Source organism: Eleginops maclovinus, chromosome 10 (assembly GCF_036324505.1).
Source record: "Eleginops maclovinus isolate JMC-PN-2008 ecotype Puerto Natales chromosome 10, JC_Emac_rtc_rv5, whole genome shotgun sequence".
Classification (NCBI taxonomy): Eukaryota; Metazoa; Chordata; class Actinopteri; order Perciformes; family Eleginopidae; genus Eleginops; species Eleginops maclovinus.
The window spans coordinates 338,449-366,008 of record NC_086358.1 but is presented as its reverse complement, the minus strand read 5'-3'; the positions used below and the strand labels follow the sequence as shown (position 1 = coordinate 366,008).

The following is a 27,560-nucleotide window of genomic DNA, read 5'->3' as shown; positions in this document are numbered from 1 at the left end:
CAAATCATGTCTTTCCTCCTTCCTTGGCAGATAGTGTTTTCTTAAGATGGTCCAACCTTGGTATCAACACTTTTAAGGATCTGTATATTGATAAGGTTTTTGCGGCCTTTCAGCAGACAGGTTTTCTCTTCCCAAACAAGTCTTTTAGATATCTGCAGGTTTGTAACTTTGCTCGTAGCACGTTTCCCATGTCTCCCAATCTACCTAATGATTCCAAGCTGGATGTTTAAACTATTACACCGTATTTATTATACTAAGGCCCGTCTGGCTTGGATCTATGGCAGTGTATCACCAGCCTGTGATAGGTGTCGACAGTCTCCTGCAGACCTCATCCACATGTTCTGGCTTTGCCCATCCCTGCATACGTATTGGGTGGAGATTTTCACGACTATTTCAGAGCTAACTGGGGCCCCAGTGGCACCGGAGGCTCTTAGGACATTGTTTGGGGTCTCCCCCTCTCCACCCTCCCTCCCTCAGTCCAAGAGAGACGTGATAGCTTTTACCACCCTGGCTAGAAGGCTGATTTTGATTAAATGGAAAGGTACTGTACCTCCACCTCACACTCACTGGATAAGAGACATCCTTTTTTTCCTGAAGATGGAAAGGATTAGGTTTTCTCTGGTGTTAATGATGAAGATGAAGATTGATGAAGATGAAGATTCAACTTTATTGTCATTGCACAGAGTACAAGTACTAGGACAACGAAATGCGGTCTCTGCATTTGACCCATCCTAGTGTTAGGAGCAGTGGGCTGCCATTATGAACGGCGCCCGGGGAGCAGTGTAGGTAACCAGTGTCTTGCTCAGGGACACCACGGTGGCACTAGGTCTTTCGGGGACTTGAACTGGTGACCTTCCAGTTCCCAGGCCAAGCCCCTATGGACTTCACCACCACCGCCCTGTTAATCTGTGCTGTTGTGTTTTGTTGGTTCTTTCTAATCTGCACTGAAAACACATCTTTTTACACTAGCCTTCCCCTGCTAACTCCCACCTTCTTCTTCTTGTTTTGACCTCTGTTTTGTTTTTAACCCTAGTATAAATGAATGAATGTTCTGTTTGCATAGTTTTCATAGGGCAATATGTAAAGCGTCTTTGAGTCCCGTAAAGAGCGCTTTATAAATGTGATTTATTATTATTATTTGTGCCTTTATTGTACATTTTAAAGCTGTAATTGTGTATTATACTGTGTACTGCCTGTAAAGCACTTTGTACATTCGTGTTGAGAAGGGTGCTATATAAATAAAATGTTACTTACTAAATACATTTGGGAAAATATTGGGTCCTTTTTTCAAATTTGTCAAGAGGATAATGTTCCCATCTATTCCCAATTAGACTTTTGCCCTATCACACGACGGGTTGTCGCGGGGAGAAGGTGCTGCCACACTGATATTTATAGTTTATTACTGACGTCTTAGTTCTAGCTGACTGGTTTGTTTTTGAATAGTCTTCTGTCTATGTGGGATTCTGTTGGCCCTGGTGGTAAGCAGTATTCACCCTTTGTGTTTTTGTATTAAGTGAATATTTGTTTACCCACTTGTGATACATGCTTTGTTAGAATGACTGCTAACCAATAACCAAAGTTTAAAAAAACAACAAACACTGTGGCGCTCCCTGCAGGCCACACAGTGTTACTGCAGGACTCCTGTACCAACACTGTGTGGCCTGCAGGGGGCGCTGCTGACATACATTTAACACAGAACTACAGGAAGCTGCTTCTGTTCACTTTAATTTAATCCCTCTTAATGTTTACACCTGAGAACATGTTCACCTGCAGACAGAAAGAAGTTAATCAAATCATTTATAAAAAGTACTCAGATTAATGTTTAGAAACATTGAGTAGTTACAGAGTTCGGACTTTCCCTGAACACGTCACCACAGGAAGTGAGACAAAGGCCTTTTGACTGCCTTGCGTAATCACTCTGTACAGGCACACACACACACACACACACACACACACACACACACACACACACACACACACACACACACACACACACACACACATGTTTTTGTTATTCAGATCTTGCAGAGACCCGGCAATTCCCAAACTTAAATCACAGCAACAAATCTTTGTGAATTGTGTCCTCACTTTTGTCTTAATGTCTTTAAAAAGGTAGTTTCATTCAAAGCGTCTCTCATAATGTCCCCGGGTGTGCTTAGTTATCTACAGGTTACAGGTATTCTACAGGTGATTCTACAGGTTACAGGTATTCTACAGGTGATTCTACAGGTTACAGGTATTCTACAGGTGATTCTACAGGTTACAGGTATTCTACAGGTGATTCTACAGGTTACAGGTATTCTACAGGTGATTCTACAGGTTACAGGTATTCTACAGGTGATTCTACAGGTTACAGGTGATTCTACAGGTTACAGGTATTCTACAGGTTACAGGTGATTCTACAGGTTACAGGTGATTCTACAGGTTACAGGTATTCTACAGGTTACAGGTGATTCTACAGGTTACAGGTATTCTACAGGTGATTCTACAGGTTACAGGTGATTCTACAGGTTACAGGTATTCTACAGGTGATTCTACAGGTTACAGGTATTCTACAGGTGATTCTACAGGTTACAGGTATTCTACAGGTGATTCTACAGGTTACAGGTATTCTACAGGTGATTCTACAGGTTACAGGTATTCTACAGGTGATTCTAGAGGTTACAGGTATTCTACAGGTGATTCTACAGGTTACAGGTATTCTACAGGTGATTCTACAGGTTACAGGTATTCTACAGGTGATTCTACAGGTTACAGGTGATTCTACAGGTTACAGGTGATTCTACAGGTTATAGGTATTCTACAGGTGATTCTACAGGTTACAGGTGATTCTACAGGTTACAGGTATTCTACAGGTGATTCTACAGGTTACAGGTATTCTACAGGTGATTCTACAGGTTACAGGTATTCTACAGGTGATTCTACAGGTTACAGGTATTCTACAGGTGATTCTACAGGTTACAGGTGACTTTAATGACTTCCACATGTCCCGTCCTCTCAGAGACGCAGACTCTGGACTTTCCCAGAATACATCACTGCTGAGACAGAGGAGGTCTGATGAGCGCTTCTGGATGACCCGACACTGATTCCTGAGGAAGTCCTCTGATTTATATTTGAGTAAACGTTATTGTCCCAGAGGACGTTTCAGGTGGTTATTATTATTTATTACATGGCTTAGTTGAATACTGGATTCTGATTTGTCCATTGGGACATTTGAGAGGTGAATATGACAGAAGTACAGAGCTCTGCTCACCCTCTGTCGGAAACCAGAGTCCCGTCTGCTCTGATTGGTTAGCTGGCTCTGTTGTGATTGGTCAACCAGCTTAGAGATGTCCCGCCCCTTAGTCTATCACGTACAATTTGTCGGAGCGCTAGCCAATAGGAGTGCGAGTGTTCCACAGTGATGTCACTATGCAGAGGAAACACCACAGAAGAAGAACAGGTCCTTTTACCTTTATGAAGTTAATCTGGATAAATGAGATGAATGTACTTCATCATGTGTTCTAACATGTCTAACATGGTATTATGGGATGTTGAGTGTGGTGAAACTTCTTCCTGTCTCTACCTGTCTCTGTGAAGACGCTCAGGTATGTGTTCAGTCTCACGTGAGGCGAGTTCCTGCAGGTGAAGGTCCCAGAGTCTTTCCCAACACTGGCTGCTGCGGAAAACCAGACCAGTAGTCACTGAGAATAATAAATAATAGTCTGCCACCTAAAACAAACACAAATGAATAACAACAACAACAACAACAACAACAACAACAACAACAATAATTATTATCATCATTCCTGCTTTTAATCCTAACTTGATTTAGACAGGAATAAAGCAATGAAAGCAGACTCACCCTTCAGATGACTCAGACAGGCGGTCGTTAGAACAGAGACTAAAGACGTGTTGAGGATGTGTTTCCCTTGGTTTTTAAAATAGGGTTAATTTCACAGTTTTCCTTTAAAAATAATGGAACACTTTAAAATCTGAGTTTATAATATTGGTTTTATTTCTTATTTTCTAAAATCTCTTTCTGTTGTTTCCATGTTTGATCATCACAGTTAAATCAAATATATAGCATGATATCATTTCTGTGCTTTTATTGGATGTTAAATCAATCAGAGTCACAAGCTTCAAATCTGATGATGTATTAATAACTGTATTTCTGGACTTGTATATCTGCGTCAGGAGACTGGGTCCTCCGGGGTTTCCCGCATCATGACCCCATCACTGAAGTTCATTTCATCCCGATGACTCACTTCCAGTCAGATGTTCATCAGCTCCTCTGATCAGGGTGTTGCTTTGGAAAGTAATTTCCCTTTTGATTTGCCAAAATAAATATCCTGTTCCTTACACAATCTTAGATGAGTCATCTGTGTGTGTGTGTGTGTGTGTGTGTGTGTGTGTGTGTGTGTGTGTGTGTGTGTGTGTGTGTGTGTGTGTGTGTGTGTGTGTGTGTGTGTGTGTGTGTGTGTGTGTGTGTGTGTGTCTGAAGTGGAAAAGCGGAGGGGCTACATGAGCCGTACAGAGGGTGGTCAGTTAGTCAATCCTGCAGATTGATTTTGAGCTGTTGGAATAAATGTGTTGATGATAGCTTTTATATTTAAGGGTTAAATGTGTGATCACAGCAGGGAGTCCTGAGCTGTGAGACGCGTTTCTGCAGAGTCTGGGACCACTTCACTTACAGTAACCAGCAGGAAAGTGTGTGTGGGTGGGAGTTTGTGTGTGTGGGGGCGGGGGGGAGGGGTCTGATGGTTTCCAGGAATTGCTCCATGTCTTCTCTGCAGCTCTTGTTGCCTGTCCCCCTACTGATGGAGGGTACTGCATAACCACTATAATAAACCTCCCCAGGGGGTGACTGATTAGTCAGGTGGGCTATAGCTAACGTTAGCATCACATTTTGTAAATTCGATTTTTAACTTTTGTGAAACATTTTCCAGCTTTTAACAAATTAATCTCAAAATGAATTTAGTCAAATTAAGACTGTATGTCAAAAGTATTAGCCCTGCTTTTATAACGTTGTTTATGCAGTATTGTATATCTGAGGAACAGCAGGATGAATGTGGTGCTTTACATTGGAATGCAGATTCCACAAAGTTTATTTTCAGTTCGTTTTAATCAAAGTGCAAAAATATGTTCTTCATAAATATTGTTTCCACTTTCAGTCACAATCATGTCAAATACTGTCTGAGGAACAGGAAGCACCAACACAGACTAAATACTCGTTCCTCTGAAACAGAGCGTCTGTAGCTGCCATCAGGGACTCTGAGAGCGGAGTTCAATATGAACGTTACACATTTAAGACGTCTTATCGTGGTTTCCTTCCTCTAGATTTCACTCATTAAACACTCCACCAACAACATGACGGTGGAAGTTAATAAATAAATACATCTTTATATGATCAGCCATAAACACAGCTATTAATATTCTTTTAATGTAAAAGATGATGTGAAGTGGAATCTGTAAATCTGAGCTTGTTTACCAAAATGCATACCACAAACTTATTTTCAGAAAACTGGACAACATATAAAAACCTTGTTTAGTTTAACACAAATATAGTTCAGTTACAATGAATTTGTGAAATTGCTTTATCTCCATCTCTTTCAGTCCATCAATTTCCATCTTTGTCTCCATCCCTTGAAGTCTGTTTTTTGACCTCCATCTCCTCATGTTTGTCTCTTGACCTCTCCATCTCTTTGTCCACATAGCTTCATGTCCATCTCCTCATGTTTGTCTCTTGACCTCTCCATCTCTTTGTCCACATAGCTTCATGTCCATCTCCTCATGTTTGTCTCTTTACCTCTCCATCTCTTTGTCCACATAGCTTCATGTCCATCTCCTCATGTTTGTCTCTTTACCTCTCCATCTCTTTGTCCACATAGCTTCATGTCCATCTCCTCATGTTTGTCTCTTTACCTCTCCATCTCTTTGTCCACATAGCTTCATGTCCATCTCCTCATGTTTGTCTCTTTACCTCTCCATCTCTTTGTCCACATAGCTTCATGTCCATCTCCTCATCTTTGTCTCTTTACCTCTCCATCTCTTTGTCCACATAGCTTCATGTCCATCTCCTCATCTTTGTCTCTTGACCTCCCTCCAGTGCTCAGTCCCGGGTCTCCAGGGTCCCGATCAGCCGGTCCCAGTGGGTGAAGTAGGGGGCGTAGTTGCAGTTGGACTTGAGGTGGTGCAGGTCGTGGTGCCGGGCCCCCCCGTACAGCTGGAGGGGTACAACGCGGTGCGTGGCCCACGGCAGGTCATACCCGCAGTGGTCCTCCACAGACAGCCAGATGTTCAGCAGGAAGAAGCTCAGCTGGCTGAGGGGGTGCAGGCCCAGCAGCACGGGGGTGCAGCCGGAGAAGAAGCCCAAGCTCAGGGTCTCCATGGCCCCCGAGGCCTCTGTGGTGAGGGCCGAGGTGGAGGTGTAGGTGTGGTGCACCTGAGGGGGGGTAAGGAAGAACATTTAGAAACAACTCAGGGGACGATTAGAAGCATTCTGAATCTGCTGACCACGGGAGTCTCAGTGGGGTCTCAGGGGAGTCTCAGTGGGGTCTCAGGGGAGTCTCAGAGGGTTCTCAGGTGAGTCTCAGGGGGGTCTCAGTGGAGTCTCAGGTTCTTACCTTGTGGAAGGTGCAGTACAGCCATGGCACCCTGTGGTGCAGCAGGTGCCAAGTGAAGCTCTGGAAATCAAACAGCAGCAGGCAGACGAACACCTGGGCCAGGAGGCGGGGCAGGGCCGGGGCCTGAGCCGGCAGCTGGCCGGTGCTCAGGTGCCAGTGCAACACGGTGACCGGCAGCAGGAACACCAGGTGGTTGTAGAGCGTCAGAGATAGGCAGCTCCACACTGAGGCCCAGCTGACGGTGCTCTTAGACTGCAGCTTGTACCTGCGCACAGAGGCCCACCTGAGGGACAGCAGGTCCAAAAGCAGGTAGGGCAGGCAGCAGGTGAGGTAAGCCCCAAGTGAGAAGAACACAGGGAACAGGGGGGACTGCAGGAGGGACGCGTGACCCAGCAGGAAGTCCCAGAGAGGCTGCAGTATCATCATCTCCATCACATGTGTGAGAGTTATTCTGTGAGCCGCTGCACCACAGGGCTTATATAGACCCGGAGGCCCCGCCCCCCTCTGACAGCAACTCCTTATGCGGACACTTCCGGTTCCTCAAGCAGTCCATGAGGAAACCCTCTGCAAGCCCAGACACAAACACATTCCGTCACTGCTGCAGATATGAGATCTAAAGATATTAGGTTTCAAGGTTTTATTGGTCATATGCACAGCAGATACAACGTATATGTTGGCAATGAAAATCTTATGTTGCGTGCTCCTCCAACAACTCCACATACATGGTGCAAATAAGATAAATAGATACGAGACACACAGAAAGAGCACAACCACACAATCATGGGGCACTCCTTCAGACCTTCTTTGACTCTGTGGGGGCATCAGCCATCTTTCTATGGTGTGTTCGGCTGGGGCTGCAGCATCTCGGCTGCTGACAGGAAGAGACTGAACAGACTGATAAGGAAGGCCAGATCTGTCCTGGGGAGTCCTCTGGACACTGTGGAGGTGGTGGGAGACAGGAGAATGGCAGCCAAGCTGTCCTCCCTGCTGGACAATGTGTCCCCCCACCCTCCAGGACACCCTGTCCGCACTGTGCAGCTCCTTCAGCGACAGGCTGCTGCACCCGCGGTGTCTCACGGAGGTCCTTCCTTCCTGAGGCGGTCAGACTCTTTAACCAGCATGGCCCCTGGTAGACCCCATACACACAACAAAAAACGGACTAGTTGTGCAATAACAATTGATGTGCAATATATAAACATAACTATGCCATTATTAATAACTGCAGCATTTACCTGGCTCCATATCTCCTTCAGGATGTGTGTTTTATAAAGTGTGTGTTTTCTTTATATTTGTATTGCATATTTTCTTTTGTAAAGCTGTCTCTGGCTCTGCTGCTGCTGTAGCACATTTAAATGTTCCCTCTGTGGGACCCATAAAGGGATTCTGATTGGTTTGTTTGTTTGTACAGACAGCAGCTCGTCCTGTCTGGTCCCCTCCCGAGCAGCAGGGGGAGGTAAGGGCCGGAGGCAGAGGATGAACCCTGAAGTGACCTCAGAATCACTTCCTGCTCACTGTTTCTGCTCTAAAGTCAGATTTATTTTAAGTTTCTCTTTATTACATTATAATATAAAAAGCAACTTTTATAAATGTAATATAATAACAACAAAGAGCTCAGTTAGCCTCCGTTAGCGCCTCCGTTAGCGCCTCTGTTAGCTCCTGTTTTAGCTCCTGTTTTAGCTCCTCCGCTAGCTCCGGAGGTCCAGCGGCAGCAGTGGCTCTGTCTCCCCGGCAGAATGAGCCTCTTCCCCGGCCTGTACACGCAGCTCTCTGCGGTGATGGAGGCTCTGGTTCTCTCTGCAGTGGCCGAGCTGCAGAAGCTGGTGTCAGGAGGACCGGAGCTGTTGATCTGCCTGGAGTTCCGGGCCGGGCAGGAGGCTCCCGATCCGCACCCAGTGAGGGACCAGAGCCGGGAGAAGATGGTGAGGAGGGGGGTGGGGGGGTCGGAGAAAAACTGCAGTCAAAAAGACTAATTTCAGAAAGTAAAAAAACCCAGAATATTTTAGGGTTTAGTGATCATTTTATTGAACAAGACATTTAAACATTAGAAGATAAAGATGTAATTCAACTTTAAAAGCGGCACAAACTGTCAGTGGACATACAGAAACCCTCCTGAAGGGGGGGGGGGGGTCTCTCAAAGACCTGAGTCTGTAGGTAAAGGTAAATCCTCATCGTCTGTCTGTGATCTGCCCCCCCCCCAGGTGCAGTTTGCCTCCCTGATGGAGACCCTGGGGAACGAGGCTCTGGGGAAGATCCTGAACCTTGTGGAGGAGGCGGAGCTACAGGTCGAGGGGGGGGCGATCCGATCCCAGACCAGCTTCATCCAGGTCCTCAACACAGACCACGTCGGTACGTAACGCCCCCCCCCCTCTATAAAACATAAAGAACCCCGCCATCATGATGTCATAACAACCTGTGGTCTGTCCTCTCAGAGGCCGAACACTCATACGGGGTCCGCCTGCAGGACACCGACGTCAACAGATCCATCCAGGTAAGTTTCGTGGTGCGTTCACTGACCTGACTCTCTGGGTGGTGCGTTCACCGACCTGCCTGACTGTGGGCGGTGCATTCACTGACTCCTGTGGTTGTGTCTCAGACGAAGCAGGAGGAGGAGGAGGAGGAGGGTCTGTTCGTCCCAGCGGTGACGGTGAAAGACGAGCGAGGGGTCGTGGACCTGGACTCCATCACACAGAGTGAGAGCCTGAGGTTGACCCTTCAGCAGCTGAGCCCCCCCCCCCCCCCCGCTGGATATGATGGTATGTGATGCTGTGTTTCAGGAGCTCGGGCTGAACCTGCCGAGTTGGCCGAGCAGCTGACCTTTGACCCCCAGCAGCAGTTCGGCCTGAAGAGCGTGACATGGAAGTTCTTCTCCTGCGCGGCCTGCGGGAAGTCCTTCACGTCTCAGAGCAACCTCAAGTCTCACTGCCGGGTCCACAGCGGGGAGCGGCCGTTCAGCTGTGGCGCCTGTGGGAAAACCTTCCGGCAGCGGCAGAGTCTGCAGAACCACGAGCGCACGCACAGCGGGGAGCGGCCCTTCAGCTGCAGCGCCTGCGGCAAGAGCTTCAGCAAGCAGTCGCAGCTGAAGACGCACGGCATCGTGCACACTGACGAGCAGCCGCACAGCTGCAAGGTCACACACACACAAACACACACACACACACACACACACCTGCACACACCCCTCCTCACAGAGTCCCACTGGGAGAGCTGGGGACCGGGTCCCGGGTCAAAGTCTGAGACACGTTTTATCTTTCTGATCCCTCAGGTGTGCAACCGGCGCTTCAACCTGCGGCAGAACCTGCAGCGCCACATGCAGACGCATGGCGGCCAGAAGATCTTCGTGTGCACGCTGTGTGGGAAGGGCTTCACGCGCGCCGTGGCACTGCGGACGCACGAGCTGATCCACGCCGGGCTGAAGCCGCTGCAGTGCCAGCTCTGTCCCAAGACCTTCCGCCACGCCGTGAACCTGAAGAGCCACCAGCGCATCCACACCGGCGCCCGGCCCTTTGGCTGCGAGCTCTGCGGGAAGAGCTTCCGGCAAGCAGTCAACCTGAAGATCCACCAGCGGACGCACACCGGGGAGCGGCCCTTCAGCTGCGGCCTGTGCGGGAAGACGTTCAGCCAGCAGGGCAGCCTGATCCAGCACGGGCGCACGCACTCCTCGGCGCGGCCGTTCAGCTGCAGCTGCTGCGACAAGACCTTCAACAACGCCAACAGCCTGAAGCTGCACCTGCGCATCCACACCGGGGAGAAGCCCTACAGCTGCGGCGTCTGCGGCAAGGCCTTCAGCCAGGGCAGCCACCTGCGCACACACGAGAGGCACGTGCACGCGGGCGGGAAGCAGTTCATCTGCGACAAGTGCGGCAAGAGATACTCGGACAGACGTAACCTAACGCTGCACAAGTGCGGCTACGCCTGAGACCTGAACAGGGTTTAGGTCTACAGAGAGTCTGGAACAGGCAGAGCGTAAAACTGGAATCTATAAACTGAGTCCTGATGTTTCCTGCTGTAGCACAGGTAGCATACATTTGCATCTGCAGACGATCGTTAAAGATGTCTCGGCTGATTCGGACAGTTCTGGAGTGGTTCTGGGGGATAGTGAGGATGCTGAATCCATTCCTGACATTTTCCGGATCAAACCTGGTAGTTTCAAGCAGAGAGTGGCCATATCTTTTTCCCCCCATGTGCTGGTTCTGAGGAGTTCTGGGTCGAGTCGATAGAAAAATTGTTTGAGTTAAAATGTCAGAAATGGAGAGAGTGGAGAGACTGGGACCATCACAACCCGAGTGTGTGCTACAGGTCAGACCACCCTCCTGCACACAGAGGATGGAACCCTGCTGTTGGATGCATTCCTCTCTGTGTTGAGGCCTGAATGATGGAAGAGGTTTGGAACGTCAGGAAGAATAACCTGATGTTTCCTCCGGAGGGAAGATTTCAAATTCTTAAATCTCTAACAGACGAGTGAAACACAAGAATGTACCTTATTATTTTGTAATCTGTCGACCAATCAGAACTCAGAGTTGATAAAGTGGGCGGAGCCTCTGGTCATTTAAAGTGACCTGATTGGTCCTGGCCAAAGTTTAAGTACTACATTACCCATGAGCCTCCTTGTTTGTGCTGATGTGTCAAAACACTGAGAATAAAGCCCGCCCCCGTGAAATGTTGCCTTCTGATTGGTTTAAGTTTTGCTAATTAATATCTAAATGTTTATAAATGCAAATCGCTGCTTTTTATAAGTTTATGGATTTTATCATCATTTCATTTGTTTCTGAAATAAAATAAAAATCTACAAACGAGTTTCAATTATTTTGGTATTTTTAATTTATCAAAAACAAAACAAAATAGAAAACTCACATGAATCAAATAAATGACAAATATTTTCTACAATTAACCCGTATCCGTCTGACGTCAGGCCGACGTACCCCTGCGTCATGACGTCACCTGAACATGGCTCTCACCTGTCCTCTGAGGATGAAGGAGCTCCGGACAGTGGCCTCACTGAGCGCCGCTCCGCCGGCCTGAGGGCTCCGAGGCCCGGGCATGAGAGGCTCCGCAGCGCCCCGCTTATCCCCGAGCAGGAGACGCTTCAGACGGTCAGATTCTGCTGGAGAACCGGAGGTAAACGTATTCACCGTTCATAATAAACACCGGAAACAGGACCGGGTTACCTTCAGAATAAAACGTCATTAATCAATACAGGAAACCAAGAGAGTTTACCTTCAAAATAAAACATGTAGTATCACCTGTAGCACCTGTTCCTCTCCAACAGGGGGCAGAGTTAGGTTCACATAATGTGGAAAATTATCTGAAAATGAAAAACTTTTCTAAAAAAATGTAGAAAAACATTCTTAAAACGTTGTAATAAATATTCAGAATAATTTTAAAATGTCGGGGAAAAGACCATAAGAAAATTGGTCAACCAAGTTCAAAATGTGTGAAAAATTCACTGAACATTTATAATAATATTTGACGAAAAATGTTTAAATATATGTAAAAAAGTCTGGAAAATATCATAAAAAGTTGGTAAGAAGATGTCTGAAAAACGACAGTAAATAAAAACATAAGGTTAAATATATTTGCTGAGAAATGTTTTACATTTCTGAAGACTTAAACATCTAACATAAATATCTTAAAATTGTCAAATTATGTGAAGAATCTTTAAACCTTTGAAAAAAAATACAAAGCAAGCTTATTCCTGACGATTTGTCTGTCGTTACGGTGTCCTTCCGAGGACTCAATGCTTTTATATTGAAGGGTGAAATGGAGAGGATTGATGGAGCTTCAGCAGCAACGATAGACAACGAGGAGGCGGAGCCAGAAGAGCAGTGGGCGGGGCTTGGATCGACTGATGTGGGCAGGCATTGCTCAGTGTCCTGCAGCGAGAGGTCGGAGGTCGAGGTGCTCCCCCCCTCGGAGGTCAGCTCTGATGATGATGATGATGCCTTCACTTCCTGCCCCCCACCCCGCCCTGCAGGAACACGTTTGACAGCGGGCGGAGACAGAACGCTCCGGATCAGCTGCAGAACGAGCTGCAGTCCAGGAGGCCGGACATCACCGAGTACTTCAGCAGGTCAGGGGCCAAGGGGCCGAGGGGCGGGGGACCCTCTACACAACACTCTACAATTACAGAGACAGATTTTAATGTGTGTGTGTGTGTGTGTGTTTGCAGCAGGAAGCAGCGGTCCGTCAGTCAGAGCATCCCTGGTTGGAAGCTCTTCGGTAAGGTCCCCCCCAGGCTGAGCCCCTCCAAACAGCCCCGAGTCATCCAGCAGGTACCGGGTCAGAACTGGCATGCTTTTATTTGGAAAAGATCTCCTTCTGTCTCTAAATGTTTTCCCTCCCTCCTCTTGTTGCCGTGGCGACTGATCATGTGATGTTGCAGGAGTTCGAGGCTCGGCAGGTGGCAGCGCGCTGCTCTCCTACCCACAATGTTACGGGGCGTCAGAGCAGGAGGACCGTGGAGCCGCTGTCCACGACCGGCCTGATCCTGGAGGACAGACCGCTGTACGTTCTCTCCTGTCTGTCTGTGTGTCCTCTCCCTGTCTCTCTACCTGTCTCTTTACCTGTCTGTCTTCCTGTCTGTCCTCTGAATTGTCCCCCCTGGTGTGTCCCTGCAGGACCCTCCCGGCTAAGTCCTGGGAGGAGGCGCAGAGCCACAGAGACCAGTACGACCTGATGGTGGCTGCAGCCAGGAGGAGAGGTATGTTTGGCTGATCTGCGCCTCCCCCTCGGGTGGGGCTAACTGTAACTGCTTCCTGTGTGTCCGTCAGGGCTGAAGGAGGCGCAGAAGAGGCAGCAGCTGCAGGAGGAGAAGGTGAGGCAGGAGGAGGAGATCTGCAGCAACACCCTGACCTGGAACCAGCACATCCTGCCCCACTGGGAGGCCGAGTACGTCAGGAGCAGAGTGACGGGTATTACCCGGGACGCTCGCTGGAAGATATCTTCTAATCTGTAGAAAATAAATATTTCCATAAAATTTGGTTAAAAAGGTTCAACATTTCTGGGGAAAAAATTGCTAATATTAGAAAAATTATCCTAAAAAAGTCCCTGAGGTCTGTCTCTGTTCCAGGAGGTCCAGCCGGCGGACCCGGGACCTGTGGTGGGGGGGCTTACCTCCCAGCGTCCGGGGCCGAGTCTGGAACCTCGCCATCGGGAACGAACTCAACATCACCGCAGGTGTGTGTGTGTGTTTGTGTGTGTGTGTGTGTGTACAGTCTGCTGTCACATTAACCCCCCCGTGTTCCTCCTCAGACCTGTATGAGATCTTCCTCAGCAGAGCAGGGGAGCGGACCCTCTCTGACGGTGAGTACATCATCTTTAATATTTAATATCTCAGTGTCTGACTCACCTGAAGCTCACATTCCCCCCACAGACCCTCTGGACGTCATCGCTCGAGACGTCTCCTCCACCCTGCCCTCCCTCTGCCTCTTCCAGAAGGTCTCTCACACACACACACACACACACACACACACACACACACACACACACACAGGAAGTGACCCAAGGCTGTTATTTTGAAGGGAGGACCGTACCACGAGCTGCTGCAAAGCATTCTGGGAGCATACACCTGTTACAGACCTGACGTGGGATACGTGAGTCTGCTGTCTGTTGACTGAGTGTTCTGAGTGTGTTGTGGAGCCATGTTAAAGAGCCCCCCCCCCCCCCCCCCCCCCCCCCCCCCAGGTGCAGGGCATGTCCTCCATGGCGGCCGTGCTGCTCCTGAACATGGATGAGCTGCAGGTCTTCACCAGCTTCTCCAACCTGATCAACAGACCCTGCAGGCTGGCGTTCTGCAGGGGGGACCACCCCACGGTACCCTATACACCACCCTATACACCCGATACACCACCCTGTACACCCTATGGTGACGGGCCATGATTGGCTCTGTATGCAATGTTAGCGTAGTTTCCTTAGCATTCGCCTGTACTGCCTATGCCTAGGGCCGGCCCTGCATCCTATACACCCTATACATCCTATAACAGGGTCAGAAAGACCTGGAATCAGCAGGTCCAAGTGTTTCAAAGAAAACAATGAGTACTGCACTCAGCCGCAGCGGCCTGTACGCACGCTCACCACGCAAGACTCCATCGCTGAAGAAGAAGCATGCTGAAGCTCGGTTAAAGTTTGCTGCTCAACATTTAGACAAGCCTGTGAAATACTGGGAGAATATCGTCTGCTCAGGTGAGTCCACAATGGAACTCTTTGGATGCCATAACACACAGCATGTGTGGAGGTCAGATGGCACTGCACATCCCCCCAGAAACACCACACAGGGAAGTTTGGAGGGGGGAGCATCAGGGTGTGGGGCTGTTCTTCAGCAAACGGCACTGGCAAACTTCATATACTTGAAGGAAGGATGAATGGAGAAATGTACAGAGACATTCTTGGTAAAAATGTGCTGCCATCTACCAGGATGAGGAAGATGAAACGAGGGCGGACATTTCAGCAAGACAATGACCCCAAACACACAGCCAAGGAAACTCAACTGGTTTCAGAGAAAGAAAATGAAGCTGCTAGAATGGACCAGCCAATCTTGAGTCCAACAGAACATCTATGGAAAGAACTACAGAGTTCATAGAAGAGGCCCACGGAACCTCCAAGACCTGAAGACCGTTTGGAAGAATGGACCGAAATCACACCTGAGCGTGAGACTGGTTTCTCCATACAGGAGGCGTCTTGGAGCTGTCATTACCAACAGAGGCTTTTGTACCAAGGATTAAATACATGTCAGTAAGCGTGTTCAGTACTTTTCCCCTGTGTCATTCCATTTCAATACACATCACTTAATCTATGGACAGCTATGGTTTGATTCTGTGCATGTGTGGATTGCATGGGTTGTTACTGACAGCTGATGAACATCTGATGAAGAGCACCTTTAGAGATATATTAGAGAGACGCTGACGTGTTCAATACTCATTTTACCTGCTGTATTATATATAATATATATATATGTATATAATATGTATAATGTATATAATGTATATAATGTATATCATATCTATAGTATCTATAATGTATATCCTGTATATTTGGCCTGAGGACAGATATGCCCCTCCCTCTGCAGATGCTCAGATACTTCGGAGCCTTCCAGGTGATCTTCCAGGAGTCTCTTCCTCGTCTGTTTCTACACTTCCAGGCCTCAGGTGTGACCCCCGACCTCTACCTCCTGGACTGGTGAGTCTCTGACCTCAACCTGTTAGACTAGCTTAGCACAAAGACTGGAAACACAGGGAAACTGTTAGCGTACAGAGATCTGATGAAAGCACAGGGAGTGTGAATACCTGAAGATCATCACAGGTAGCTCACCTGCCCCCCCCCAGGATCCTGTCCCTGTACCTGAAGCCCCTCCCCCTGGATGTGGCCTGCAGAGTGTGGGACGTCTTCCTGCGGGATGGGGAGGACTTCCTGTTCAGGACGGCGCTGGGAATCCTGCGGCTGCATCAGGACGTCCTGATGGACCTGGAACTCGTCAGCATCGGTGAGTGACATCACACACACAGCGACCAATCGGCTGCAACTCCAGCTCGACTGAGTGACATCACACACACAGCGACCAATCAGCTGCAACTCCAGCTCGACTGAGTGACATCACACACACAGCGACCAATCAGCTGCAACTCCAGCTCGCCTGAGCGACATCACACACACAGCGACCAATCAGCTGCAACTCACAGGACTTGTTGATACACCTGCACATCAGATCATATTTTATAACTTCACTTTAATCCGTCCTCGTCCTGCAGCTCAGTTTCTGTCCCGCCTCCCTGAGGAGGAGCTGCTCTCTGATAGGCTGTTCTCCTGCATCGCAGCCCTGCCCCTTCTGAGTGGGAACAGGAAGTGGACTCAGGTGAGTCACCTGACCCACAGAAACAGTAATTATAATAAATACATTTTATTAAAATATGTTTCCTCTCAGGTTCTGTCGTCGGGCCGAGACTCGGAGAGGAGCTGATTCTGGTGTCTGTGTTGTTACTGTTTTATTGTTTCTGTTATAAAACATTTAAAATACGAGTCGATGCTCCGGAGCTGCCAGGATGATGAATACAATAATAAATACACAAAAAGGGAAATCATAAAATATGAAATTAACTTCAAACAAATATCATTGATTTATCAAATGAATGAAAACATTTTACAGATTTTATTTATTCCTCTGCACATGTTTTTAATAATGAAAATGTATTTATTTATTATAATGGCAGCTTTAATCCTGCATACTGGAAATCAAAAAGGCACAAGAACAGAACAATAATAAAATGTGAAATACTTTGTAATTATCTAAATGTTGTAACATGCTTTTATTTGTATTAGTTCTGTCTCAGATCATTTATATTTATTAGTATATTATTACTATATCCATAGTTTTCTTGATCAAATACATCATTTTTATATTTAAATTCATAACAAAGAACCAATTTTATAATCCACAATAACTCATAACTTAAATATTTTTATGTATACATAGTTTTTATTTATATTTGAAGCTTCATTTTAAAAGATCAAACATTTCGTACTTATTATTATTTATGTTTTTTCCTTCTGTGATTATTTCATTTTTTATTTCATTCTGAAAATAATTTTCAACAACCATTTAAAATACACATAATTTGTTTCAGGAAACATTTTATTAAACATGATCAATATTAATATTAATCCTGACGATCAATAAAGACAACAGCTGTTCAGCCCGCTGTTGTGCGCAGTTCAGCCTCCCGCCACTGTGGAGCGCTGCAGCAGACCGGAAAGGTTTCTAACTGTTTCCGGGTCGTCCCTGTGGTCCTGCTCCTCCGTGCACACGCGTTCTGCATCAAGCAAAACCTCTGCTCTAAACACCCGGAGAGAGAGACCTATCTTCCGACTGAAGCAGCGCAGAGAGCCGCCGCACAGACACCATGGCTCCGGTAAGAACCCGTTAAACTACCGGACGATGGAACAGCTGTCTGTCAGCATGGTAAACCTCCTCTGGTTAGGACAGTCTCCGTGTTTACCGAGACAGCTACCCGCTGTGCTACACCCGGGATATACAGGATGTGTTATATCCATGAACACTTTTATAATTACAGTGCTTCATTCAAGAAAACCTATTTTCAAACTGTATTTACTCACATCGATTAAAACCCTTTGCTGTATGAGTCTTTGTATTAAATGCTTCACCTTTAAGCTTATTCTAGTGTCCTCAGGTACTGCAACATACTCACAAAACACCTTTATGTGGTCATTTAAGGTGTTTTAGACTTTCCCAATCACAGCGCGAGTGTTCCTGGGCACTAAAGAGACGTACATTAGCTTGCAGTGTTGAATCAGAATGGATGTGTTTGTTGTGTATCATCAGTATGTGTCGTTTTGTCCTGCAGCCGCGGTCCAAGAAGCGCCGCCCGTCGTTCCGGCGTCTGCTGAAGACGAGCGGCGTGAAGCTGCAGAACAAACTGCAGAACCGAACCAACAAGCAGCAGAACGTGGCCAAGAAGCAGCGCAAAGAGCAGAAGAAGATGAGGGCAGCTGTGAAGGATGCCATCGTCAAAACGCCACGGCCGCTCGAGACGTACCGGAAGACCCCCGGTGAGTTCCACTAGAGGACTACGTGTCCCAGCACGCGCTGCTGCTTGCTCACTGCTACATGTAGGAAGACCCCCGGTGAGTTCCCTTAGAGGACTACGTGTCCCAGCACGCGCTGCTGCTTGCTCACTGCTACATGTAGGAAGACCCCCGGTGAGTTTAGCTGCAGGACTACGTGTCCCAGCATGCACTGTTGTTGACTCCCTGCTGTGTATTGCAGAGGAGGAGCTGGAGGAGGAGGAGGAGTTCCTGGAGACGCTGCCCACTGACATGATGGAGGAGGAGAACCTGGAGGAGATCAGAGCCATGGCAACACAAGCATCCTTCATCACCAGAGACCTGTCGGCATGGTAACACACACACACACACACACACACACACACACACACACACACACACACACACACACACACAGATACAATAAAGGCCTCACTACAGTAGAGTTGAATAAATGGAGCACTCCCAGTGACAGAGGTGCACTTGTCTTGGTCTCTCAGCGCTCCGGTGCACAGCGGGAAGAAGAGGAGCTCTGAGGAGGTCCGGAACTACGAGAAGATTCCCAGGAAGCTGGCGAGGACGGAGGAGAAGGAGGTGATCCACCTGCTGCCAATCAAAGACAAGAAGAGGGGGGTCGTCCCTCAGAGCTTCGAGAGAGGTACCTCTCCCTCTCAAATACAGGATCCTGAGTTAATTTGAGAGGACACTAACTGTCTGTCTGTCTGTAGTAATAGAGAGGAAACCTGAGGAGGAGGAGGAGGAGGATGAAGAAGAAGAGGAGCAGGAGGAGAACCTCCATGGTAAGCTGACCCTGCATTCTCTGAGGTCTTCAGCCTCGTCCTGTTGGTGTCTAACCTCAGAAACCCCTGAAGACGTTAACCCGGCTCTGTCCTCTTGAACAGAGGTGGCGCAGGAGAGCTCTGGAGGGCTGACCGCCGAGCAGATCGAGGCTCTGCGCATCCAGAAGATCCACGACAGGAAGCTGACCATCGCCCGCCTTGGGTCCGCCGTCATGTCGGACCCCTACAGCAACGTGAGCCCTGGTCTTTGTTTAGAGGACTCATGCCCTGAGGTCCAGATTAAGCGTGTGCATTAACGTGTCCTGTATGATCTCCAGATCAAGCGTCTGAAGGAGCTGAGGGGGATGCTGATGGAGTCCGACCCGGCGGGTGGCGGTGACGGTTCGGAAGCTGGTGATGGTTTCTCTGATGGAGATCTTTAAAGACGTCGCCCCGACCTACAGGATCCGACCTCTGACCGCTGAGGAGAAGGCCGCTAAGGTATGACTCAACTGGGACGGAGATGGCTTTGGACTCTGTCGGTCCTGGGACTTTGATAGTCCTTAATTGGATCTCTTTTGGTCCTTAATTGGGACTTTGTTGCCCTTGACTTGGTCCTGAATCGGGACTCGTCTTGGGATTCAAGTCTTCATTGAAGCATAGGGCTGGGGGATATGGGTGAAAACTGTATCATGATATAAGTCTTTCATATCGGTCGATATCGATAATTGCTAGGGATGCACCGAAACATCGGTGAGACACTGATGTTAGCCCTATTTACCACCAGCAGCACTTCGGTAAATAAGGAGACATCACCGATGGCAGTCGTTTATGTTTTGCTACGTGACCGGGAGAAGTCGCGTTAGCGTCGTTGTTTTTGAATCTGACGGAACAAATCTGAAGTCAGGGCATCATGTTAAAGGATTAGAACAGTGACTGTAGGTCTGCCGTAACTTTAAAGTCACTCGTCTCGTCTCACCTCGTCTCAACTTGTCTCGTCGTCTCACCTCGTCTCGTCGTCTCACCTCGTCTCGTCGTCTCACCTCGTCTCACCTCGTCTCGTCGTCTCACCTCGTCTCACCTCGTCTCGTCGTCTCACCTCGTCTCAACTTGTCTCGTCGTCTCACCTCGTCTCGTCGTCTCACCTCGTCTCACCTTGTCTCGTCTCGTCTCACCTCGTCTCACCTTGTCTCGTCTCTTCTCACCTCGTCTCACCTTGTCTCGTCTCTTCTCACCTCGTCTCACCTTGTCTCGTCTCGTCGTCTCACCTTGTCTCGTCTCGTCGTCTCACCTTGTCTCGTCTCGTCTCGTCTCACCTTGTCTCGTCTCGTCTCACCTCGTCTCACCTTGTCTCGTCTCGTCGTCTCACCTCGTCTCGTCGTCTCACCTTGTCTCGTCTCGTCATCTCACCTTGTCTCGTCTCGTCGTCTCACCTCGTCTCGTCGTCTCACCTCGTCTCACCTTGTCTCGTCTCGTCATCTCACCTTGTCTCACCTCGTCTCACCTCGTCTCGTCTCGTCTCACCTCGTCTCATCTTGTCTCGTCTCGTCGTCTCACCTCGTCTCTTCGTCTCACCTCGTCTCACCTTGTCTCGTCTCGTCGTCTCACCTTGTCTCGTCTCATCGTCTCACCTTGTCTCGTCTCGTCGTCTCACCTCGTCTCACCTTGTCTCGTCTCGCCGTCTCACCTTGTCTCGTCTCGTCGTCTCACCTTGTCTCGTCTCGTCGTCTCACCTTGTCTCCTCGTCTCACCTCGTCTCACCTTGTTTCGTCTCGTCATCTCACCTTGTCTCGTCTCACCTCGTCTCGTCGTCTCACCTCGTCTCGTCGTCTCACCTCGTCTCGTCGTCTCACCTCGTCTCACCTTGTCTCGTCTCGTCGTCTCACCTTGTCTCGTCTCGTCGTCTCACCTCGTCTCGTCGTCTCACCTCGTCTCGTCGTCTCACCTTGTCTCGTCTCGTCATCTCACCTTGTCTCGTCTCGTCGTCTCGTCTCGTCGTCTCACCTCGTCTCGTCGTCTCACCTCGTCTCACCTTGTCTCGTCTCTTCTCACCTCGTCTCACCTTGTCTCGTCTCTTCTCACCTCGTCTCACCTTGTCTCGTCTCGTCGTCTCACCTTGTCTCGTCTCGTCGTCTCACCTTGTCTCGTCTCGTCTCGTCTCACCTTGTCTCGTCTCGTCTCACCTCGTCTCACCTTGTCTCGTCTCGTCGTCTCACCTCGTCTCGTCGTCTCACCTTGTCTCGTCTCGTCATCTCACCTTGTCTCGTCTCGTCGTCTCACCTCGTCTCGTCGTCTCACCTCGTCTCACCTTGTCTCGTCTCGTCATCTCACCTTGTCTCACCTCGTCTCACCTCGTCTCGTCTCGTCTCACCTCGTCTCATCTTGTCTCGTCTCGTCGTCTCACCTCGTCTCTTCGTCTCACCTCGTCTCACCTTGTCTCGTCTCGTCGTCTCACCTTGTCTCGTCTCATCGTCTCACCTTGTCTCGTCTCGTCGTCTCACCTCGTCTCACCTTGTCTCGTCTCGCCGTCTCACCTTGTCTCGTCTCGTCGTCTCACCTTGTCTCGTCTCGTCGTCTCACCTTGTCTCCTCGTCTCACATCGTCTCACCTTGTTCTCGTCTCGTCGTCTCACCTGTGTCTCGTCTCACTCGTCTCGTCGTCTCACCTCGTCTCGTCGTCTCACCTCGTCTCGTCGTCTCACCTCGTCTCGTCGTCTCACCTTGTCTCGTCTCGTCTTCTCACCTTGTCTCGTCTCGTCTCGTCTCCGTCGTCCTCACCTCGTCTCGTCGTCTCACCTCGTCTCGCCTTGTCTCGTCTCGTCATCTCACCTTGTCACGTCTCGTCGTCTCACCTCGTCTCGTCGTCTCCCTCGTCTCGTCGTCTCACCTCGTCTCACCTTGTCTCACCATGTCTCGTCTCGTCATCTCACCTTGTCTCGTCTCGTCGTCTCACCTCGTCTCGTCGTCTCACCTCGCCTCACCTCGTCTCGTCGCCTCGCCTCACCTCGTCTCGTCTCGTCGTCTCGTCTCGTCGTCTCACCTCGTCTCGTCTCGTCGTCTCGTCTCGTCGTCTCACCTCGTCTCGTCTCGTCGTCTCACCTCGTCTCGTCTCGTCGTCTCGTGGTCTCGCCTCGTCTCACCTTGTCTCGTCTCACCTCATCTCACCTCGTCTCGTCTCGTCGTCTCGTCTCGTCGTCTCGCCTCGTCTCACCTTGTCTCGTCATCTCACCTGGTCTCGTCTCACCTCATCTCACCTCGTCTCGTCGTCTCACCTCGTCTCACCTCGTCGTCTCACCTCCTCTTGTCGTCTCACCTCGTCTCGCCCCGTCGTCTCGCCTCGTCTCGTGGTCTTGTCGTCTGGCTTCGTCGTCTCTCCTCGCCTCCCCTCCTCTCCTCTCCTCTGTGAGAAGCTCCTGCGCATGCTGCAGGACTTCCGCCCCGTGTACCGGGTGTCTGCAGGATCGGTAAATGAAATCCATCCTTCAGTGTTCTTGGGAGGCCGTCGTTATATCTGTGACTTTGTTATACTTGCTGCTACTCCCGTTAACTTCCACAAACTCACTATGGCTCGCTCAACCTCTCTCTCGCTCTGACACATGCACACACGTATCCCCCCCCTCTCTCTTACAGGGATAGGCTGCCTTATCTGCATTATGCTACCATTACAGTTGACATAGTAAAACATCAGTATCGGCAACAACAAAAAAAGGACCAGGAGAAAAATATACTACATTTATATTTTAAACTTAACGTTCCTCTGATTTTAATCACCTCAGTTATCAAGGCATAAGGCACTGATGCCGAGTACCTCTCCAGAGTGGCCTGCTGCTGCTTTGGCGTGTTGCAGCGACAGATGTTGTCGGCCGTTGTTGAATACGACTGTGCTCCAAAGGGTGAGAGCGGCTAAGACGCTGGTTCTGTTTTTCAAGAAACACAAACACAAGACAACAAGATGGTGGGTTGCTAGATACCAGAGGACGAGTGCCGTTGTTCTTGCAACCAACCTTGTTTCACAACCTAGTGTTGCAGGCCTGGCCTGCTCCTTTTAAGGAAGGCAGCTGCAAGGGGTTGTGGGATTTGGAGTTGTGCGTGTGTATGAGCAGGAGTGCAGCCGAGGCCAGAGTTGGACAGGTGTGAGCAGCGGGAGGAATGTTTAGAGGAAAGCAGAGGAATAGAACAGTCAGTCAGCAGAATAATAGTGAAGTTCAACAGTGTCTGTATCTCCGGTACTGAACAGCAATAAAACGGAGGTGTTCAAACGGAGTCCGAATGTCAGTTAATTTCTTTCCGGGTAACCAGCTACCGGCAACGAACAACGAGCCTAGTCAGAGTCACGGTGAGCATCCTAGCTACGGAGCCTAGATACCGGCGGCAAAGAAAGGTAACACTCTGGTTCAAAGAGGAGCTAGACTCTTTGCTCTGGTTTCTTCAAACGAAGAAATAAATATTGATCGTTCTATCGAACACATTTTCTACTGATTCTATGTGTCTATCACGGTACATCTCGTTACCGTTTTATCGCCCAGCCCCATTGAAGCAACCTTATAGAAATACTCTAGAGGAAGTCTTGTGTGTGATTTGTGTGTGTGCAGGTGAAGAAGGACACGCAGCAGGTCAGAGACTTCGAGGAGGGTCTGGTGAGTCAGTACAAGTTCTACCTGGAGGATCTGGAGCAGACGGTGAAAGACTGGAAGCAGAAGAAGAAGAAGCGCAGTCAGGCGGTCAGCTTGGACTCGTACCTGGGCCTGGCCGAGGTTTCCATCCGCTGCCTGTGTGAGCTGCTGCTGGCTCTGCCTCACTTCAACTTCCACAACAACATCATCGTCGTCCTCGTGCCGCTGATGAACGACCCCGTCAAGACGGTCAGTAAAAACCCTAAATCATTGTGGGTAAAAACCCTGAGTCATTGTGGGTAAAAACCTTGAGTCAAGGACTGAATGAGTTGTGTGGTGCGTTCAGGTGTCTGTGATGTGCTGCGATGCGTTCAGGAAGCTCTTCCAGCAGGACAAAGAGGGGGGGCCGTCGCTGGCCACGGTGCGGGTCATCTCCGGACTTGTGAAGAGACACAACTACGCCGTCCGGCCCGAGGTGACCAAACAGACGCACCCAGCCACCTCACTAACCCTTCTGCAGATTAGGCATCAGTGCTAACGTCAGTGATGGTCTTACTGACGTTAGCACTTACCCCCCCGCAGGTCCTGAAGACCCTGCTCAGCCTCCGGATCAAAGAGGTCCAGATGAAGAAGGACATGGAGGACACGGCGCCGAGGAAGAAGTTCATGAACAACAAGGAGAAGAGGAAGAAGCTGTCCAGGATGCAGAGGAAGGTAACCGGCTCTGATTGGTTAGCTGGCTCTGGTGATTCGTCGTCAAACACAGCGGATATTGATTGTGTGTGTGTGTGTGTGTGTGTGTGTGTGTGTGTGTGTGTGTGTGTGTGTGTGTGTGTGTGTGTGTGTGTGTGTGTGTGTGTGTGTGTGTGTGTGTGTGTGTGTGTGTGTGTGTGTGTGTGTGTGTGTGTGTGTGTGTGTGTGTGTGTGTGTGTGCAGTGGAAGAAGGCGGAGGAGAAGCTGGAGAAAGAGCTGCTGGAGGCCGAGGCCTCGGAGAGCAAAGACAAGAAGATCAAACTGGTGAGTGAGAGCCTGGAAAGAGAGGCTGCCATATGAGAGGAAAGCATGCTAAATCCTCCTCTTCTTTTTCCTCCTCCTCTTCTTCTTCCTTTTCTTCCTCCTCCTCCTCAGCACACGGAGACTCTGAACATCGTCTTCCTCATCTACTTCAGGATCATGAAGAAGGCTCAGAAATCTGTCCTGATCCCCGCGGTGCTGGAGGGGCTGGCCAAGTACGACACACACACACACACACACTCTCTTGTATTTGAATCCTAACGTGGGGTAAAGTGAGTTGGTGTGTGACTGATGGTGTCACTTCCTGTCAGCTTTGCTCACCTGATCAACCTGGAGTTCTTCGACGACCTGCTGAACGTGATGCAGGGCCTCATCCAATCAGGAGTGAGTATCCACCTGGCCCCGCCCCCTCACATCAATTAACCAATGAACTGTTAGTGATTGATGTTCTCTGATCAGGACCTGAGCCCCAGAGAGAGCCTGCACTGCATCCAGACCGTGTTCACCATCCTGTCCGGACAAGGTGTGTGTGTGTGTGTGTGTGTGTGTGTGTGTGTGTGTGTGTGTGTGTGTGTGTGTGTGTGTGTGTGTGTGTGTGTGTGTGTGTGTGTGTGTGTGTGTGTGTGTGTGTGTGTGTGTGTGTGTGTGTGTGTGTGTGTGTGTGTGTGTGTGTGTAATATAATCGATACAGAAATGCGCCATATCGTTTCATGGGGACCCTGGTGATCCCAACCCCTCGTGTGTGTGTATGTTAATATGTGTGTGTGTGTGTGTGTCAGGGGACGTGCTGAACATCGACCCCCTGAACTTCTACTCTCAGCTCTACAGGATCCTGCTGCTGGTCCACGCAGGTCAGACTCATCATCCCTTCATCATCTCAAGAGTCTGTAGTCTGAAGATAATTCATGTATGCTATGACTCTCAGGGGCTCCTAACGATGACATCATCATCGTGCTGCGCTGCGTGGACGCCATGCTGACGCGGCGCAGGAAGCAGGTGTCTCTGCAGAGAGCCATGGCGTTCATCAAGAGGCTGAGCACGCTCAGTCTGACGCTGCTGCCCAGCGGCGCCACCGCCACCCTGCATTGCTGCAGGGCCGCGCTGCACGTGAGGACCCCCCCCACACACACACACCAGTCCTGCTGTACTGTCAGTCCCTGACTGTGTGTGTGTGTGTGTGTGTGTGTGTGTGTGTGTGTGTGTGTGTGTGTGTGTGTGTGTGTGTGTGTGTGTGTGTGTGTGTGTGTGTGTGTGTGTGTGTGTGTGTCAGGCGTTCCCTAAGTGTGACTTCCTGTTGGATAACGAGGTTCAGGGCAGCGGCTTCTTCCTGCCGGAGCTCAACGAGCCGGAGCACTGCAACGCTCAGAACACAGCGCTGTGGGAGCTACACACTCTACAGGTACACACACACACACACACACACACACCAGCTGAATAGGCCTCTTTAATATGTGTTAATATAGAGTGTGTGTGTCCGTCCACAGAGACATTTCCACCCAGTGGTTCGCAGGTTGGCCTCTCACCTGAGTCATGGAGCTCCCAGTGATGGAGGGGGGGCACTGGGCCCCGAGCTCAGCCGCAGGTACGGAAACTGAGGGGGGGGTTTGGGTTATTTATTTAGAGATGTTGTTGAGTTATTGTTGTTTGTGTTGCTGTATGAACCCCGAGTTCAGTATTTAACACCAGCCTAACACCCCCCCCCCCTCAGGACCCCTGTGGAACTGTTCAAGATCTACAGTGTGAAGGACCTGACCTTCGACCCCCCTGCTGCCCCAACCACCAAGAAGAAGGTACACAGCAAACACTACTTCAAAATAAAAGTCCCATTCTAAAAAAAAAAAGTCCTTAATTTAAAATCATTTTATTTCCAGGATCGTTTCGTCACGGGGGGGGCGCTGCTGGACCCTGAGCTGCAGAGACAGGCCGAGAGCGCCATGACCCTCCCCCCCGACACCGAGCTGGACTTCACTGCAGCTTACACACACACCGACACAGACACTGATACACACACCGACTCACACTCTGACTCACACACTGACACACAGGCAACGACACACACCTGCCTTCAGAATGGAACACCGGCAGGAGGAGCAGTTTGTTCATAATGGTTTCTTCGTCAGCTTTATTTCTGTTCGTCTGAATAAACTCTTTTTATTGGAGCAGAGTCCTGCATGTTCTCCTCATGTTTTTACACTAAGGGGCGGGACATCTGTAAGCAGTTGACCAATCACAACAGAGCCGGCCAGTTAACCAATCAGAGCTGACTGGGCTCTGGTTTCAGACAGAGGGTGAAAAGCTTTGTGAACATTGAAGGTGAATCTGCCGGTCGGTTTTAAAGGGTTAGGGTGTTTTTGTTTTTGTTGTTTATTCAGTGGTGGAGATTAAAAACATTGAATCACGCCGTTTCCTCAGATGTTCCTCAGATGTTTCCTCAGATGTTTCCTCAGATGTTTCCTCAGATGTTTCCTCAGATGTTCCTCAGATGTTTCCTCAGATGTTCTCAGATGTTTCCTCAGATGTTTCCTCAGATGTTCCTCAGATGTTCCTCAGATGTTCCTCAGATGTTCCTCAGATGTTTCCTCAGATGTTCCTCAGATGTTTCCTCAGATGTTTCCTCAGATGTTCCTCAGATGTTCCTCAGATGTTTCCTCAGATGTTTCCTCAGATGTTCCTCAGATGTTTCCTCAGATGTTTCCTCAGATGTTTCCCCAGATGTTTCCCCAGATGTTCCTCAGTCAGCAGCTCTGCAGGGAACCAGAGTTTACAGGATGTCAGTGAACGCGTCTCAGATCAGAGCTCAGACTCCAGGGCCCAGTTTGTCAAAAATAATCCAGTGGGATTTCGGATCATGGATTGGATCAAATCTTGGAAATGGGTTTTTCAAAGGCAAAAGAGGGATTCCAGATAAGATCAGATCATGTGATCCGATCTTACATTTGATCTGGATCAAACCTGCCCTTTGGGTTTTTTTAAACGTTGAACTCGGTTTGGGATCGATTT

At 49.2% G+C, this 27,560-nt stretch overlaps 4 protein-coding genes and 1 long non-coding RNA gene across 6 annotated transcripts; 3 read left to right on the top strand and 2 right to left on the bottom strand.

Annotated features, from left to right (window-relative positions):
- Positions 1–2,491: 2,491 nt before the first annotated feature.
- LOC134871209 (uncharacterized) lies at positions 2,492–4,274 on the bottom strand. Its single transcript, XR_010166646.1, has 3 exons — positions 3,845–4,274; positions 3,566–3,711; positions 2,492–3,409 (listed from the first exon to the last, which is right to left on the bottom strand). It is a non-coding gene; the product is annotated as an uncharacterized LOC134871209 (long non-coding RNA).
- Positions 4,275–5,085: 811 nt separating this feature from the next.
- ch25h (cholesterol 25-hydroxylase) lies at positions 5,086–8,556 on the bottom strand. Its single transcript, XM_063892979.1, has 3 exons — positions 7,838–8,556; positions 6,606–7,731; positions 5,086–6,424 (listed from the first exon to the last, which is right to left on the bottom strand). The coding sequence occupies exons 2-3, from the start codon at positions 7,035–7,037 to the stop codon at positions 6,092–6,094; spliced, it is 765 nt and encodes a 254-aa protein (XP_063749049.1). The 5' UTR covers positions 7,038–7,731; positions 7,838–8,556; the 3' UTR covers positions 5,086–6,091.
- Positions 8,009–11,399, top strand: si:ch211-207i20.2 (uncharacterized protein LOC568537 homolog). 2 transcript variants are annotated; one of them, XM_063892977.1, is made up of 6 exons: positions 8,011–8,524; positions 8,804–8,951; positions 9,035–9,093; positions 9,199–9,295; positions 9,380–9,732; positions 9,868–11,399. In XM_063892977.1, exons 1-6 carry the CDS (start codon positions 8,339–8,341, stop codon positions 10,519–10,521), a joined length of 1,497 nt encoding a protein of 498 aa, XP_063749047.1. In that variant the 5' UTR covers positions 8,011–8,338; the 3' UTR covers positions 10,522–11,399. The 2 variants fall into 2 exon arrangements, with proteins under 2 accessions (XP_063749046.1, XP_063749047.1); XM_063892976.1 differs by having other exon boundaries at positions 8,009–8,524; positions 9,380–11,399.
- A 1,142-nt stretch (positions 11,400–12,541) lies between these two features.
- Positions 12,542–16,885, top strand: LOC134870671 (TBC1 domain family member 12-like). The gene is given in 14 exon segments (XM_063892978.1): positions 12,542–12,672; positions 12,772–12,874; positions 12,985–13,106; positions 13,220–13,302; positions 13,373–13,490; positions 13,672–13,778; positions 13,854–13,909; positions 13,911–14,039; positions 14,123–14,194; positions 14,286–14,414; positions 15,667–15,776; positions 15,923–16,080; positions 16,346–16,449; positions 16,519–16,885. Coding segments are annotated over 11 exon segments (1,044 nt in total). The 5' UTR covers positions 12,542–12,672; positions 12,772–12,874; positions 12,985–13,106; positions 13,220–13,277; the 3' UTR covers positions 16,555–16,885.
- A 469-nt stretch (positions 16,886–17,354) lies between these two features.
- Positions 17,355–26,959, top strand: noc3l (NOC3-like DNA replication regulator). Its single transcript, XM_063892682.1, is given in 21 exon segments — positions 17,355–17,503; positions 17,957–18,161; positions 18,379–18,508; positions 18,656–18,813; positions 18,884–18,955; positions 19,058–19,188; positions 19,273–19,323; positions 19,325–19,435; positions 23,526–23,795; positions 23,893–24,021; positions 24,129–24,260; positions 24,483–24,563; positions 24,675–24,775; positions 24,872–24,944; positions 25,020–25,083; positions 25,340–25,411; positions 25,486–25,667; positions 25,831–25,959; positions 26,045–26,142; positions 26,269–26,350; positions 26,432–26,959. Coding segments are annotated over 21 exon segments (2,514 nt in total). The 5' UTR covers positions 17,355–17,494; the 3' UTR covers positions 26,666–26,959.
- Positions 26,960–27,560: the final 601 nt, after the last annotated feature.